This window comes from Acanthaster planci, linkage group LG06, assembly GCF_054643075.1.
Source record: "Acanthaster planci isolate LZ-2023a linkage group LG06, COTS_SCS, whole genome shotgun sequence".
Lineage (NCBI taxonomy): Eukaryota > Metazoa > Echinodermata > Asteroidea > Valvatida > Acanthasteridae > Acanthaster > Acanthaster planci.
The window spans coordinates 2,123,626-2,141,559 of NC_141782.1; the positions used below are offsets into that span (position 1 = coordinate 2,123,626).

Sequence of the window (17,934 nt, forward strand, 5' to 3'; positions counted from 1 at the left end):
TTCTTGTTGCGGGCGTTTTCCTCGTACTGTGGGTGTGCTGAAAACGAATTAGCACCAGCAACTAGCCATCCAGTTTCGATATGTGTGCATTTCTCACTTGATGACCAAAAGGAAACTTAAACCAACTGGGGAAAAAGACAAACTTTACAACAACGAATCAACACTTGTTCAAAGCATCTCATTTGCCCCGTACATTTCTGGCTTTTATTCTTTTAATACTGAAAGTCAAGATTTCTGGGAAGCCCCCATACACGGCAAACATAGCAACATCTGCAATATGTAGTCATATCAATGCTCTTTTCCCGTGGAATCACAGATATCTTCAGATCATGCCAAGCATTTTAAGTGCCCAGAAAAATCTCACCAAAAAACTGCATAAAAAGTGCAATGGACATCCACTGCAAATATCAGTGTTAATATTCAGGGTGCATGTTTCAAAATGAGAAAGCTTGTCTTCACAAATCGCTCGGCCAAATCGATAGGGAGCAGGGCCAGAACAAAAATTGCCATTGGACTATGTCTGAGAAAATGCAACAAATGGATGGGGAGGACTCCTAGTGTTCCAAGACTCCACCACCCAACCCCTAAACATTTTTTTCCATCATGCAGCTTTCGCCAAAAGAAACAGACAGAATAGAAACACTGGTTGAGATGCACAAAGAAGGCCAACATTTCAAGCTCTGAGGCAACTCTAAAAGTTTGACATAATAATTAGGTATCTCCGAATTCAATGTTTTTGACTAGGGCAAGTTATATAATTTACATGCTTTGGTTAGTGTCCACAGCCAATTTTCAGTAACCTTTAAGATGGATTCTTGTTTTTTTTCTTTTCCCCTGCATCAAACTGACTCATCGATATCAATATTCCACATCCTTAGGTCAATCAAACAAACCCTTTCATCACGGGTATAATGTAAATGAATAAAAAATTTTTGAAAACAGAAAAAATTGAAATGATAAATACATTTCGTAATAAATATTCAAATATACATGTAGGTTAATAATGTTATTAATATAATGCCCTTCATTTTTGATTCTCTATATTAAATCTACTTGTAATGGACATTTATTTCACTACCATTATGTGATGTGAGAAATTGAAGTATCGCATAGGAAGTGGTCTGGTACTTTGACACATTCCAGACTCAAAAAGTTGAACCATATGACCATTTTCTTTAGAAAGGGGACTTCAGCACAGCGTCATCCTGGCATATACCCAGCAAGAAATGAGACCGAGGGGTACCCCCCCATGTCCAATCCCTATACACCTTCCAGACTATTGTTACTTAACACATCCCCCCCCAAGATGTCTGAAAGGAATTCCCCAGATTCCTGCGAGACAATGACAAACACAAAGCAGGGGGGGTTCTCTCCGTCTCATACCTTGCTGCATATGTCCTGGCAACTGACTAATTTGTGTTTTCCAGGTGTTACCCGCTGCTTTCCGGGGAAACTCTGGGACAGGCTTGCGGGAATAGACAAACTAGGCAGTTCCTTAATAGTGCAAAGCAGTGACAAAAAACAATTCCGACAACCTCCAGGTGAGGAAGCCCCTTACTTTTTGTACCCTGCTACTACAGTGCATGTATTTAACATAAAAACTGCCAAAATTGGTTATAATTTCACATTTTCCCGCAACATTCTCCCTAAAATGACTCCAGTAATTCCTTCAGTTGTGTAGATGTGTAATACAGGTTGCCAAGGTAATTTGGGACTGATGCGCACCTTTTGAGAAACGAAAAGAAAACTGAGTGAAACAAACGTAGAGGCGTTGTAAAAGCAAGGATTGTCCCCGATGCAAATCTATTGCCTTATTCAGATCTACTGAAAAGAAAAACAGACCAAATTTGCCCTATCCAAGGATTTTGTTCTATGCATGCTATTAACAGACTACTACAGAAAGTTTCACAGAAATGTGACACCGAGTCCCATAAAACGTGGCAACCAAGATTCTGTTCTTGCATATTATGACAAGCACCATAGCTGTACCTGTACATATATAACCACGGGCCGTCTACCAGCAAGAGTGGGCACCAGGGGCTCTTTTTAAATACTTTCTGCATGTCATACACCTCCATGCCTTCAGCCATGAAACTGGGGCATATTACTCTGAACGGTGATCATATCCTTTTGTGCATGGGTGCACAAATGTATTTGTCTAATTCTGAGAGGCTATAAGCTATGATCAACCATTTTCACCAGTTATCGATTCACCCAACCAAACACTGCACCCCTGGTCGGCCCTTGTGCGTAGGTCCAAGTACGTCCTCTGCTGTCTCTGCAAGGAGACAATAGCCCAATCACAGGAGACGCCATTGCTGCGATGGCACTGCAACTCACAGGCATGTTTTAATGGAATGGCTTCTACAGCCGCGTCCGAATCACTTTGCTGTGGCTTGAAATTACACACGAGTCTACAAGAACTGGCTACGGCCTACGTGTAATTTCAGGCCAAAGCTAAGTACAGGTAATTCAGACTTGGCCTTTTTCTGGTCAATGAATTACCCTAGATACCGAGATGGAGGCCACATAGCCCAAAATACCAGTTATTGCTCAATACTGCACTTTAACCATCCATTTTGGGATAAATTTGATTCTCCACAGCATGCTTTTCCACAGAAAAATATATCTTAAAAATTTTGATTTCTTTTCCTGTTAAAATTTAAAGATACATTGTACATTATGTCTACAACACATTGATTTGCATGGATGGAGCTACTTATTTACAAGTTTTATTCCAAAGAGCTAATACCTGTTTCCATAGAGACAAGAAAGAGAAGAAAGTGAAAGATACATGTAGACACCAAATCAAGGAATACTTAAAATTTTGATAGGATATGGCAAATAACAGTGGCAAATTTGAGACACAGAGGAAGGCAGGCCAAATTTAAAGCAAAGTTGCATGAGAAACGAGACCGGAAACCGATTAGGCCCACCAGAATAAAAATACTATTTACCAGTAGACTCTTGTCCAAATTCAAAATACAAAAATGAAATAATCTTTAAATAACCCTTTTACAAATTGATAATAAAATTTATCTGAACCAAGAAGGGGTATTTCTTATGTTATCTTTTTCACTGTTTTTAATTACAAATTACCTTTTTTATTTCTCTCATTGCAAAAATCCACAAGGCATCAGAAGTGTACTTCATAATGGTTCACGATTGGTTCCGTGTTTTTTTTTCTCTAAATTTGAATGTTCACTTTCCGGAAAATGCTCTGATTTAGGAAAAGTGACACATTTAACAACTGTTGACTCCAGTAGTGTGGGATGTGAAATTTTGAATGCCCGAGGGACGCATAGTGCCCCAAGGCGATCGAAGCCGAGGGCGCTATGCGTGCCCGAGGGTGTTCAAACTGTCATATCCAACACCAAAGCGATCAACAATGGTTTTGTCATACCTCTGTCTTCCAATGCCTTAGCTCTGAATTTCAGAAGACGGTAGGCCTACTGTCAAACTGTATAAGGCCAAGTCCGAATTACTTGACTGTGGCCTAAAATTACACACAAGTCTATGGAAGTGGCCACGGCCAGTTCCCATGCAGTCACGTGTAATTTCAAGCCATAGCCAAGTAATTTGGACACCGACTAATTAACATAACAGACGTACACGGTATCGTCTGGAAATGCACTGTTCCCTCACTGTCTTTAAGTCCGTATACTTTAATGCGAAATAAGTGCGGGTACCAGTGAGTACATGTAGTCTGGTTAGTGGTCCCCGCATTATATTATTTGCTGCGGGGACAGGAACGAGTCTGTTTTACGAGTGCGGAACATATCCTAACGAAAGGAGCGTAAATGTTTGCTCACCAACTTCCCGGAGCTCTTCTACTTCCCAGAGCTCTTCTGTCTGCACGTGCTCTCACTATTGGCAGAATGATAAATCTCACGATGAGTGTGATATGCAGATATATCGCTCTCTTATGTGATCGTTCTGGGCCAATAAACAGACAGTATCCAAGACACAGGTGTGACAATTAAAAATGCCCCATTAACATTAATGAAATCATTAGTCTATATTACATATTACACACAGCCATTACTTTAAGCATTACATATATGTTACACATTGGTGATAATTTCAGATAGAATATAGGTGATTAAAATACATTACTTATTCCTACTCATGTTATATATAACTTCTTATAATTTGCGTTTGACATTGATTAACCTCTGGTCTTAAGACTGGAAAGAACTTTTGAATCTAGCTGCTAAAGCTATGGCCACAGTAACTTGACCAGTGCGAGTCTACACTCGACCATTGAAACTTTAAACTAGACCTGAGTGCCAATGAGACTTGATGACAGATACTGGAGAAAATGACTTGAGGTTTGACCAACGTGAGTCAAGACTCGACCAGTGAAACTTTAGACAAGACCTGATGACTGACACTTGACCTGAATGACTCAAGACTTGACTTGACCAGTAGGGCTTTTGATTTGACCACAGTGACTTGAGACCCCAACTGGGTGGCAACACAAACTTAACCTGGGTGACCTCGACTGGACCAAAGTTATTTACATGTAAGACTCATGCGATTAACAAGTTGACTGCTGTACATAATTTTACAGGGTGTTTCCATTTGCCAAGTGAAGCCTGCATGCGCACATATTTAACCACTTCGTGCCAGGCCGAATTATCCATGTTCAAGCTGCTGGGCTGGGCAATATTTCTTTTTTTTTCCTTTTTCAAAATTCCTCAAAATTCACATGTTCATATACTGCATGCATACACCCCAAAGAATGACTGTCCTGTGGCAACTCTAACCTGACAGGCAACCTCCACTGAGGTGTGAGTATTGCAGCCAAGCATGCTGGCCAGTAAAGAACCCTCATTATGCAAAAATTATGCGACATGGCTGTGTCGCATAATTTCCTCTTTGTTCCGAGAATTAGCCTACTATGTTGCGACGCTGGACGGCCGGTGTTGCTATGCAGAGCGCACGGGCCATGAGGGTGAACCAGGCCATTCAGCAAGCACACTGACCGCTGCACAATGCGGCCAGATTCCACGAGCGCTCAGCGGTATTGTGTCGCTAATCGCTAATTTGTCCACACTCACAATCTGCTGACGCTGGCAGTGCCAAACAATGATACTGTTTCAAAACAATGACGGATTATTTAAATATAAATACATGTTGGGTAAGGGCAAAAGCCGTATTTAAATGACAGATTACGTATGCTAATGACCCGCACAGCACTGACAGCATATGAACCTTAATTCATTGGCAAGTCCCAGCAGCTCTGTCCTTTGCTTCCAAGTTCGGTCACCCTGGCCATGAATAAAGGCCCCGTTTTCCAGTCCAGGGAATCTACTGTTGCAAATGACTGACGGAATTGCCTTGACTGACAGCAAGTAAACTTTTTTAAAACGCCCAGTAATTTCATTTTTTTTTGGAAAGTTCCAATTTTGGCCACCCTGGACTCGTGAGCCACACACCGTGTCTCCGGTACCGGGAACCCCGGTGCGAAGTGGTTAATAAGTCTGTTTGAATTTGAGCATTTTACAGATGTATACCCTCACCACAGCCAGCAGTGTATTTGTTATGTTTCTGGTGATGCCGGTGTATTCAGTTTGCAATACAAAAAAGCCTTTCATTTTCCACAAGTATACTCGAAGTCAGCAGTCAACGTGTTAAACCTCTTTGGTTTGTCCGCAAACAATCTTGCGACCAGACTTCAACCAATGACTCTAAACAAGGGGACTGGGTTTGAACTATGATACAAGATTACAATCTCAACCTCATCTCATGTTGCCTAAATATACATTTTACAGACTCTATAGCGCTTCAAAAATAGCTTGGGTGCCCAATTAGCATTCGTCTATCAAAAAATTAGAATTCACGAGGTATTTGAAGTCTTTGAAAACAAAAGTGGCACTACCCTGGTGACCCAGTGCGTTGAATCAAAGGAAGGAAATCTTGGCTCGACCACTGGCTGTGTGGGTGTTGCTTTTACAAGAAACGCCGGAACCTTATTCTGCAGGCTGGTACAGCACTTTGTATGCAAATTATACCCCACACTCCGTTAGCTATAAATAGAAGACGAACAGCAAGCAGAATTTCCAACAGGACTAGCACAAAAAATAGACTGCTGTGTCAAAGGTCAATTTAAATTTGGGGGAGGTTCAAACTAACATCCATGGGACTGTGAGGGCATCCAAGGCTACCTCCAACACAGGGAATCCAGTCCCTGAATGTAGGGGAACTGGAACGTATACTGTATGTTACCTGTTGCATTGAGCTCTTCGTATTTTGCTGTTGGTCCCATCTGGTTTTCATGCAGAGCACATTAATTAGGCAGACAAGTTTCAACCACAAGGCAAGGATTTAGTTGCCATAAATGACCACGGATGTAAAACTTCAAACACGTGGATATGCTCATGTTACATCAAGGGCGGATTTGGGGGAAGGGGGCGCTGATGGGGACCATGCTCCCCTCCCCCAAACTAAACAAAGTTTAAAGACAAAAAAAATTAAACAGAAAGGCTTTTTTTTGGGGGGGGGCCTGTATTTCATTTTTCTTTCCTCCAAATTGTGTACAAAATCCCAAATATCTGAATATATATCTGAATATATATCCTCAATCCCAGGATAGGCAATAAAGGGTCACACGGAAAAATTTCCAACATTTTTGGTCTCCCAAAACAATCCCCCCCCCCCCAAAATTTGGCTCTGGATCTGCCCTTACGTTACACTTGTCTGATAGTCCTGGTTGTAGGATTTGTTCTGCAAAATCCGGGACAGAGCCAGGACAGGTCAAAACAAAGTATGGTCTCAGTTCCTTCATGTGTGAAAATAAAGGAACACTGAGTTTGACGACTGCTTTTGCAGTAGTGAATTGGTCAGCCTGAAGAAAAGGTTTTAGGGGAAGCCATTTCCAATTTTATGTTCCCCAGATTTGATGTTTCTTCTCTGAACAGCCACATTGATACATAGCAAATTGGTTGCATCACTTTAAACAGAAAAAAACCTGTTTGCATTGCTGTACCAAGACAAAATTTCACAACCATCAACGTCAGACTTAGTCTTGTTGGGAAATATGATTTGTTAAATTTCACGCACAGATGAAAGCAATGCAGAATATATACCGGCCTTGACGACCTGAAATCATCTTTAATAGATCAGTTTCAGATATATCGACACCTAGGCCGGTTTGATTAGGTCGTTTACTTCTGCACCTGGAACAACAGTAGTCTGACATTGATGGTCTTGGCTGAGAGCAGCTTGTTGCCGTCCCCCTGATTGGCCAGCGGCATGAGATGGTGGGGCGACTCGGTGCGGTCGGCCGTGAACTCAAAGCGGTACACCTCGGGCCGCACCTTGACGTCGGTGAATGGCCCACCCAGCAGCATGAAGTGGAAGGCCAGCGGGTTGCTGATGCGGCTCTTCAGGAGCAGCTGGTAGGTCAAGTGGCGCTCGGTGGAGTGCAGCGGGTTGCGCTCGCTGTCGTTGATGCGCGCCTTCAGCACCCACTGCTGATTGAGGGCGGTGAAGCGGCTGGTCTCGTAGTACAGTTTGGTGATGAAGTCGTCGGTGCGGTACGGGCGCAGCTGCAAATCTGGGATTGAAAAGCAGAGTTACAGTTGTAAATATTCAAGAGGCCACAATGACAATCATTAGCACTGCAATAACCAAGTCCATCATAAATTCTACAAAGGAATGCCTTTGTTGTGGTTCAAAAGACTGTGACTTAACCTGTGACAAGACAAATTGTGATGGACCTTCCAAGACACAAGGCCAACATAATCATAGACTTCTAGTTGGATTTTACCGTTGATATCTTTGACAAGTTCTGTTTTTTTGTAATCATTTTATTTGCACCACTTACATGTACCGTTCGATACAAACCAAATTCATAAATTTGCATGATGTATAAAACCAAGTAATCTCTTAGAAGCTTTTGAGGGGAATGCTGATAATATCAAAATTCACTAGGATGACAGCTTGTAAGGACTTGCTTACATCCCACTGAAAGGTAGGCATCTACGTTTGATCTGATGTCATACGTACTTTGCCGGTAATTCCATTTCATTCAGACATTTTAACTACAAACAGGTTCAATGCTTTTTCCTTGGCCAGCCTCATCATATAGCTCATCTTTTATTCCTGACAAGGAAAGTTTGCTGCATGCGCAGGTCTCAGACAAGTGAACCCACGTGTGTAACATCATCTTCAAGCTTACCATTGAAAGTCAGCTTTTCAAAGGACAACAGGTCGATGATCCTCTGGTAGTTCCTGATCTCCGACTGGTAGGTCCGACTGGACTCTTCCACAGCGGCCAAGACTTCGGCTCCGGTCTTCCCTGGGTACTCGCAGTCCTTCTCATGCCCTTTGACCTCCCGGTTGGGACCTTTCCACAGACAGCCAATGGACGCGTACCCACACTTGGAAATTCTGAGATTTTTTTTTCAATAGTCGAGGGAATTTTTTTTTGGTAGTAGAGGAAACGAAAAAGAAATAGTTTAGCTCAAAGATTTCACACGCGTCTCAGCGTCACAATGTTTGGTCATCAGTGAGTTGTGCTTTCGTCTGAGCTTTGGCATTGTTTGAAGGAATGAGGCACGAACTGCATGTAAACGTAGATGTGTTTACAAGCAAACATACAACCTTAGTGAGGTCAGGACTGAAACTGGTACATGAGTTTTAGTTGCACTGTGGTATTTTGAAGTGTTTTGATTTCAATGGTACTATGCGTGTTGGTGTCTTCACATAACTTCTGCAGCACAAACGAGAAAAACAACAAACTCTTCAAACGCGATCCTGCAGAACGATTCCTAATTATCAATAATGTGTTTCATTGTTTCGCTCAATTTCAGTCCAGAGTTCCTCATGTCAACTGTGTTGATTAACACTTGTCTTGCAGCAACTCGGCAGCAATTTTTACGTCTCTTATCGGTGATTGTTGCCTATTTAGAAGAGGAACATTACAAAAACAGAAAAGAAAATCCAAGAAAACTCCAAGAACTTTCAACAATTACAATGAATAAACTTCTTATAGCAATGTTAGGTTTCCAAAGCCCAGCTAAACTCAGCTCTTTCGTATTGAAACAGGTCTGTGAAAAAGGGGGCAAGTTCATTTTGATGCATCAAGCTCCATTTCTCACATAACATTTTCGGTTGGATCATTTTCTCTTCAAAATCGACTTCCTGCTTCACCCTTGATAACAGGGAAGGTAAAGCCAGCTGGCAGAAGGTAGAACTTCAACCTTCAACCATCAACTTGCAAAGCAATCGATCAGGTGATGTTCTCCGCACCAAACTCCAGCTTCAAGGAAAGGGAGTTCCAGGGATTCATGATTCTTTTCTGGGCCATCCAATTCACTAAATGTGGGACTTGTTTTGAACAGTTCAATGATGAACGCTTTGGATAACATTTTGCTTTTCCAAGTTTAACTGGGCTTTCTTTTTTCACTTTCTGCGTAGGCTTGTTCGGGTTCACGTGTCCATTATTTCATAACATGACGGGTGCGATTTCAACGTGTTCAGTCTCTGATGACAACTGTGTGAGAATCCAAAATGACAGCGACATCTTGTTTCTTGTGTCTTGCGTGTATCAGCGGGTTTCCACGGCGCTCTGTCATTAAAAATAGCAGGCATTATCAAATTAATGAGACCGACACATTGTACCTTGTGAATATATCTCAGTACTTTGAACATGTTAGACAGTATCAAATTTGGCATTCCAAGTGAAATTCTTTGTCTTGATCTGAATATCTTCGGTATTCAGTCTTCTGGGGAAGACTAATTTCTTAGTCCTGCTGAAAAAAAAGAGGAGGCAGTGGTGCATGTACTCATTTTAACACGGCCAGATGGGAATGAACTGACAATGTCCAGCAGTTTTGCTTGTATCATTGTTGGGAGTGTTTGTCCTCTATTGGCAATCATCTGACCAATCACTACTGGCCTAACGCGGCTCATTTCTTCAGCTGTCAATCCCGGCTTTTTATTACACGCAGATCATGTAGCAACTGGCGCAGCATTCTGTTCTTCGTGGCTCTTCCATGTTCAGAAGCAGTCATGACCGAGCAGAGATTTGGATGAACAACAGGAAAAGAATGTTCAGGCTAGCTGCAACAAAAGTACTCTCAAAATTGCTCCCAATGTGGAGGCGAATTTGGCATACTTATGACTGTTTCAGGGAGAACTTTGGGCAGTAACAGGTCAAATCTAGCCATGCCATAGTTGTAGAACACCCCTGAACTTTACTGAAATGTCTTCACTGGAAATCCATTTTCTGATATATTCCATTCAGCCAGGAGGGTTGCATCAAGGCCGTTCTGTGCAAACTCACTGAAATTTCAAAAAAAATATTGTCATAGGACCAATTCAACCCAAATTGAAAAAAAAATCACACTTTTCCATACTTCATTGCTTCAAACACTGGTTTCAATTTGAAAATGCCACAATTCAAAATGGCTCATTCAGAGAAAGTGTCAAAAAGGACCATAGTTGACATGTTGATGATTATCCAACTGTGTGTCCTGAATTTTGCATTAATGTCATTTTACATGCATGTAACCAAAAATAAATTCCAAAAATCTTCCAAAGGAAAAAATACATTTCTTTTTTACATACAATGTACAATGATTCAAAAATCATTCCGAACTGACCAGTCAGTGCAAAGTTGTGACTTTTTTGGGGTCAAATCTGCTTTACAAATGTGGATCCAACGTCAGATATGTCATGTACATGTAAAAGTAGGTGATTTAGCACAGACTTTGCCAAAAGATATTCATTTTTAGCACTATTTGTGAATTATCAATTTTGATCAAAATGCACAGATACATGTAGATGTACATAGACATAAGAGCAGATTTCATCAAGAAAAGGAATAAATGTGTTAAAGACATAAGGATTTAATCCAAAACTGCGAGTAAATTATGCAACACTGCCTTTGCTTAATAATTACACGTACTTGGGTTTTGCAAGAATGGCAATAGGATCTGGGAAAAGAAAAAATTTCTAATTTGTTTTTGTTTTGCTTAATGCTGGCTGTACTGAGACATGAAGGCACAACGTGTCAGTCACCAGTCTGCTCACGGCCCATTGGTAAAGCACTGCACAGTCTGGAACACACCCCTGGTGACACGCAAATATGCATGACTGATTCCAAGAGATGAAAATAATGCTAATGTCAAGGGCCTGCCACTTCCTACAGTGTGCATGGCTTTATGTACAGGTATGTACGTGACATTTTGCAATAGAGCATACTGAATTTGCACTTTGAAGTTATTTGGACAATTCATTTTTTATCATAGAGCTTTATCAAATGTCCATAAAGAACTCTATGTTTCTCATGCACAATTTCACATTTATCATGTACATGTATGTACTTTTCCTGTGTACACGTATTACGCACTTTCATCAAAACAAGGACAGAACAGAAAAATAAAACTCATCAGCTGATGTTTTCAGGGCTAAATTGGGTTTCGTCTTTTTTTCCCCAAGAAGTGAGAATTTCTCCTTTTGGGCCAAATCTCCCCACAGTAGTTCTCTCCGGGACGAATTTCCTTTTTTTGTTTCAAATTATGCATACAAAAATGTACTCATTCACAGAGTCAACCTTGAATTCACCGGCCATGGAGGCATCCATCATGCCAGACATTCATATGGGGCTCGTCAACTACATGTACATGTAGTGCCCAAATGATACAAGTTCAATTGCCCTTGTCAGTTTTTATGTACATGAAGTTTACGTGTTTATTCAGTCACTGAACAGGTGAGTAACCATGCAACTGTTGATGGCATGGACAATAAGTCGTTTCTCTGTTCAAGAGGATTTTTAAAATTCGATGTCCCGCTCAGTCCCTTCAATTTTTTTGTAGGAATGAGAATAATTGGCTGAAGTGATTGATCGTTGACTGTTTTTTTTGCAAAGAATCGAAATTTCAAAAGGCCTAAAAAATCACTGCTGAGAGATCAGCAGCTTTGACGTTAAAATTGATTGCATGTGAATCTTCGGAATGTGTGACTTGCTTGAGGTTTTACATTTTTTGTAGCCAAAACAAAACAAGATGTCTGTGGCTTGAGATTTCCTTGCATGCTTTCGTCTGGTACATGTAGGCCTAGCAGGAAGCAGGTATTAGAGCTTGCAAGGCTGTAAAGGTCAGCGCTACAGCCACCAGACATGAACATGTACGCATGAACTGGGAAGACGGCCTGGTTCCGATTGCCATATTAAAGGGGCCCTCTTGAAATCCGGTGCAATTTTTACATGCAAACCATTGACAAGGGTGATTTACATACATGTGCGATTAATCATTCTGGGATTTTAGGGGGTCAGGTTGGTGTGTGGTACGGTGCTTTCCCTGCCTTCCAACTCAAATGGCCTGGGTTCATATCCCACCCAGGTAGACATGCGACTCTGTGGGTTCCCCCCGGCATATTTGTCTGGGGTTTTCTGGCACCTCCAAGACCGAATATTTCTTCATTTTTGATCTATCTATAGGTTTTTGCAACTTTCAAGCATACATTGCCATGCTTGGGAAACATTTGGTTTCATCACAAAAAAAACAAAAAATGTGTAAAACCCTGTTTCTGTTTAACATGCATCATAGCTGAGAGCTTTTTTTTCCTTTTTTTGAAATTATCAGTTAGCTTTTCAATTTTTGTGCAATCTTTAACATGTTCTCAATGTGTCACAAAAATCACCTTTCACATGCACAGTGATCGAGTTTATAAAAACATCTTTATTTCATGTTTGTGTTTTGTTTATATGTTCACAATCTAGCCACCATATGTGTCTCCAGACTGCACACATGCCCCCCAACAAGACCGTGACCATTCTGGGATAGGACTTACCAATCCTGTAAGGTTATACTCACCGTACCCACCGGCTTTATTTCTCCATCAAAACAGCAACAAGCTCAAAGCTTTATACCCCTGTGTGGAGGTCAAGCAAAGTTGGGTGAGCAAGAATGGCACAAGTATACAGAGTTAGGCCTAGCACCTATGCCCTACGACCAAACCCTACAGCACGGCCCTAGCCCTATAGCCCTAGAGGGGGTTACAGACTGTGAGGGGAGAGGGACGGGGGTAGATACAGCCCTACGGTAAGCCTACACACCCGAGGCTGCCTGAAAGTCGCGCAGGCGGTGTGGGTGTGGGCACCGCCGGCACGACGCGGCCCAGCGGGGGTTAAGGCCTGTACCTTTGCGGACACTCAGAGCGCTGGTGGTGCTCCAGGACGTTGCGGGGTAGCCTGCAGGCGCAGTGCTGGCACAGTGAGGGCAGCTCGCTCACCGCCTTTTCCACGGCCAGGTTGCGGCTGCACTGCGTCCGGCTGATCTCACAGCGGCAGTTGGGGCACGTCGACTGCTCATCTTTCAGCCGGGCATCAGCCAGGACGTGTGTGAAGCAGCCAGCACACATCAGATGGCCATTCACACACTGCAAAAAAAAGAAGTGCACAACTGGGTCACGTTCATGTAAACAGGTGTCCTAGTCATTGAAGATGGCTCAATTACATGTACATTCCGATTTCAAAACAAATGTTTCAAATCATGGAGGATCAGTGAATGATATCAGGCCAAAAAGTGGTTGACAAAAACATATGATCATGCTACTTCAGCCATTATCATTAATGATCGGGACATATCAAGGTCAGATGAGAGCACCCTCATAGTCAAGCTCAAAAACGAGAGTACAGCGACAGGATTTTGCTTTTGGAAATTTAACCTTTACATTTCCATCGACAGTTTGTGAACCACATTAGTTTTGGTCAGCCAAACACCACCTGTTGTCAGAAAATGGCTGACGTCCATGATTCCTTTATCAAATAAAGCGACACTGATAATTCATTTCCCAGTTTTTACTCTGCACAATACGAAGGGCACTATTGTATGAATTTCCTTACCACATTTGCATTAAAATCCTTCTTTTGCTTGATGAAGTAGTACAGCGAATTTTAGTTGGACTGAATATAAATCTTTGTTCAAATTGTTAAAATATTGCTTGTCTGCTATATTGTTCAACTGATAACCAGGCAGACAATGCAATCCACACGCCTTCATGTAAATGAGCCATTCTGCGCCTCCTTGCTTGCGGCATATATATCAAGGCCAAATCCTGCCTAGGGCAGCAAAGGGCCATAAATGAACACCTCGCATGAAACAAAAAACCTTGACACTGCACAGCCACCAACAGCTTCTAAACTGATGACGAATTCAGCCCAATTTCAAGGACCTTCTGATTATTTTTTTCATATACACTGCTGACGAGTTTCATTAATTCTATTTGTGCCAATCTGGGACGATGAAGTAAGTGACCATCAAGCAGAATCCTGTGTTGTGAGTGAAAAAAACTTCAGCCCTGGCTGGTGGCAAGATTGAACAAACCGTTCTAATGACAGCTGTCAGTTCAGGGTGTGCTTTGGTCCTTGTTCCAATAACTTCATTCTTTTTTTTTCTGCATTTCCATCCTTTTTTCTCATTGTCAAAAATATCATTTTGACCAGCATATTTCTACAAATATTGACTGTAATGAAGTTTCAATTCTAGTCTGTAAGAGCATTGATTCCTTTGGATTTGTGTTCAATTCTTGACTGGTTTCTGGCCCCTCTGCAGTTCAAATATTACATGATGTATGTGTTAATGGTTTCAACGAATATGTCTGTGTACGTGTAGCAAATATCGGGCGGTAACCTCGAGGCAAGGCTAGCCATGCTTTTGTTCCACACAGACACATATGACTAATCAATTCGCCGTAATTAACGAAACAAAAACCACTCCTGCGATGACTGCCATGCAGAATATAAAAGTGTCTGAGGGGAACGAAAAACAAGATTTGTGGATGATACAAAGTGAACAGATGTCTCTTGTGTGAAGAGGTACTTTCAGGACGGTAGTCTCATGTTTATTGGACACGATCTATAAAAATTCTCTAGTCTGACGGTATATTATTAGATTGATCAGTTTTCCCCAATTTTAATTTCTCTACACTTCCTTCTACAATTACACTGAAAAGAGGGTATGTACATATACATGTTTGTGTATGAAGGGGAGGCATTACACAGGCAATATTGGAGAGATGTAGACAGCAAACATCTGTGTCCATATTGTATAGTGACTGGGGCTCAACCCAGATGAACTGCAATTGTTAACATTGCTGGCATAGCATATCAACACCAACAGCAACTGCCTGTGTTCTGTGGTGTGATTGCAGGCTGTGGGCGTGGCTTTCAATCTGCTGCCTGATGCAATGTGTACCAAGAGTGTGTGTACTGTGCAGGTGTACTATGGTATCACACCAAAGTCTCCTCGCTCACCTGGTAAACTGTGGTCACGAACCCTGCAGTATTGAGCAGCGATGCCATTTTTAGCACACTTTACAAAGTGGGCTTATTTCTCAAGGTCATGGGCATTACTGCTAAGAGGCACAGCTCTTTTGGGAAGGGGGAAGCAGGCAACTGTGACTGACAAACAATGGAAAGCTCAAGCGCAAGGCATATTCATAGTAACGGGCTATTTTCCATCACTTTCACGCACAACGTCCACACTCTTGCTGTACAGCACGCAAGACAATGGATCTAATTGGTCATGAGTCAGCCCTGCTGAAACTGAAAAAAGTTACTAGTAACGCTTCATTTTTGGAACATGAAAGCATCAATAAGAGAATAGAATGAAATTTCCCGTCATATTATGGATACTAGTAGTTCTGGTCCATTTGATGATTAATTTCATATTTGCGATAAAAACATACTTGAGTGTTTTTTTGCTATATTTGGAAAAAAATTGGAAGTGAAGCTTACAAATCACATGAATTTGAAAAAAATCTGATTCAACAGCTAACAGTGATAGAACAGATTTTTATGATCAAGATAATAAAAACATGGCTTCTTCGCAAAATAGGGTCCATTCACCGACTTGAACAAAAAGTGCCTACGGTACACACTCACAGCGTGAATCTCTTTGCATGCTTCCTTCACTGAGAATTTCACACCCTTCCTTCATGAGCATGTGGGTATCCTTCCCTCTTTGTGGTTCCCTCAACCGCAGAGTACCAGCTGGCAAATTCTATATTAACAGCCGATGCCAGAGTTTCAGCAAGGTGCACATTTTTGTGGCCACTTGCCTGTTTTGTTTAGTACTAAATAGAATTTTCCTTTTTATGGTAACAGCTCGGGACTAGATAAAAAACCTTAGAAATGTTCCCCTGTCTGCCTGACCTGGAACTCAGAACTGTAAACCTTCATGCCGTTTTCTCTTCTCTTGCATTCACACCCCCTTCGGGCCCCATCAAGTCAAACCTTTCAAGGCAACCTCTTCTTAATCACATGCCTTGTGATTGCCCCTTCCAATCTGTCTACTTCCTGAGGAATGTCAGCCTTTATGATATCCAAATGAAACCACACGGCGGCTCCATGCATGAGCAGATAACCATACAAGGAGTTATTTGGTTTGGCCAACCCTAGTTTTCTGTTACAAACCATGGAACAAGTATCTTTAAATAAAAAAAAAGCTTGTTTTGTATCTTTGCCCGCTTCTGTCTTTTGAGGCCACCTGGATTTTTTCCTTAACCACAGAAAAAAATGAGGCGAAAGGAACAAAACATTACCTAATTCATCAGAAAATTAAAAACTTGTGAGTTGGAACCTCCATTTGCTCTACTACATCTTACTGGTGTTCAACATATTTCTTTCAGTTTTGAGTCTTTTGACTGTGAAAATACAGCGACAGCTGAATGTCAAAAATTATAAAATTTTTAGCCCCCCCCGTTTCTGGAAAAACCTGAATGCTTGTTTTTCTTTTTTTGTTTTGTTTTTTACTTTGCCTTAAATAGAAAGATGTTTCGTCACTGATTCCTAATGCAGCAATTTACACATGATTTCACCACTTGGTAATTTTGCAAGAAATAAAGGCCCCAAGTCGAGGAATGGTGTGTCAAATGTGTGAAAGATTGTGCTTTCACCTCTAGATGGTCTTGCAGCTGTAAATGAAATTTCATTAATATATTCATGTACAAGTAATTGTTCACACAATGTACGGGACCAGGGTCAAAGTATGGGATTTTATACGAAGTCGGCACGGTGCCAACTTCCAAACAAGGTCACAGTTGAGTTGGACTTCAGCCAACAATACTGCTGGCATTTTTTCACACTGCAAACAATACATGGGCCACTCAACACAAAATCACTACATACATAATTTACTTTGAAAGTATAATTTGAGAATCTGCCCATCCAGCGCAGACAAGAAACATGCCGAACTACATGTAGGTCCTAGGAACCCGTAATTTTTTTCTCACCTGGTAAACTAAATTGACGGGCAGGTCAAGACAAACCGAGCAGCAAAGGATATCGTTCAGCCTCTGTTCCAAGTCCTCGTCCTGTGGCACTTCCTCCGTCTCCACCTCTACCTCGGTTTTGGATTTCTTCAGAGGAGGTTCGGAGCAGTCCACGGCATCTTGGCTCGAAACGCCAGGATTTTCTATGACATTTACAGCTCCTTGCACAGAGATTTCGTGTTCTGCCATTGTTGATGTATTGCAAATTTCTGTTTCTAGTGAACTGATCGACCTCTAACCATACGATCAGCTGCGCTAGCTGACAACATTGCGGCTAGCTGCACGTTCTCTGACCAGTTGTCAACATACGTGACGTCATCAGCAACCAATCAAACTACGATCCAGCACAAATGATTGACAGGTACATTCGGTAGGCCAATCAGAGAACAGATAACGAAGAAATAAATATTCAACAGAAGGTTCTATTTTAATGAGCGAAGGGGTGGAAATTTTTGCTGTCATAAAAGCATTCTTTCCTAGCAGCTATATTTAAGTTACCTTTTTTGAACCACAATTGCCTTACTCATAAGCTTTATACACGCAACCTATTAAACACGATCTAAAGACTTACAGCAAATGTTATATTTTCCCGTCGGTGAGGGTGAAAAATGACCACCGAAACGGCCAACAGATTTTGGCAGATGGCCA

At 41.6% G+C, this 17,934-nt stretch overlaps 1 protein-coding gene across 1 annotated transcript; it reads right to left on the bottom strand.

Moving 5' to 3' along the window:
• Positions 1-178: 178 nt before the first annotated feature.
• Positions 179-17,565, bottom strand: cyhr1 (cysteine and histidine rich 1). Its single transcript, XM_022224554.2, has 4 exons — positions 17,248-17,565; positions 13,154-13,392; positions 8,186-8,397; positions 179-7,561 (listed from the first exon to the last, which is right to left on the bottom strand). Exons 1-4 carry the CDS (start codon positions 17,473-17,475, stop codon positions 7,170-7,172), a joined length of 1,071 nt encoding a protein of 356 aa, XP_022080246.1. The 5' UTR covers positions 17,476-17,565; the 3' UTR covers positions 179-7,169.
• Positions 17,566-17,934: the final 369 nt, after the last annotated feature.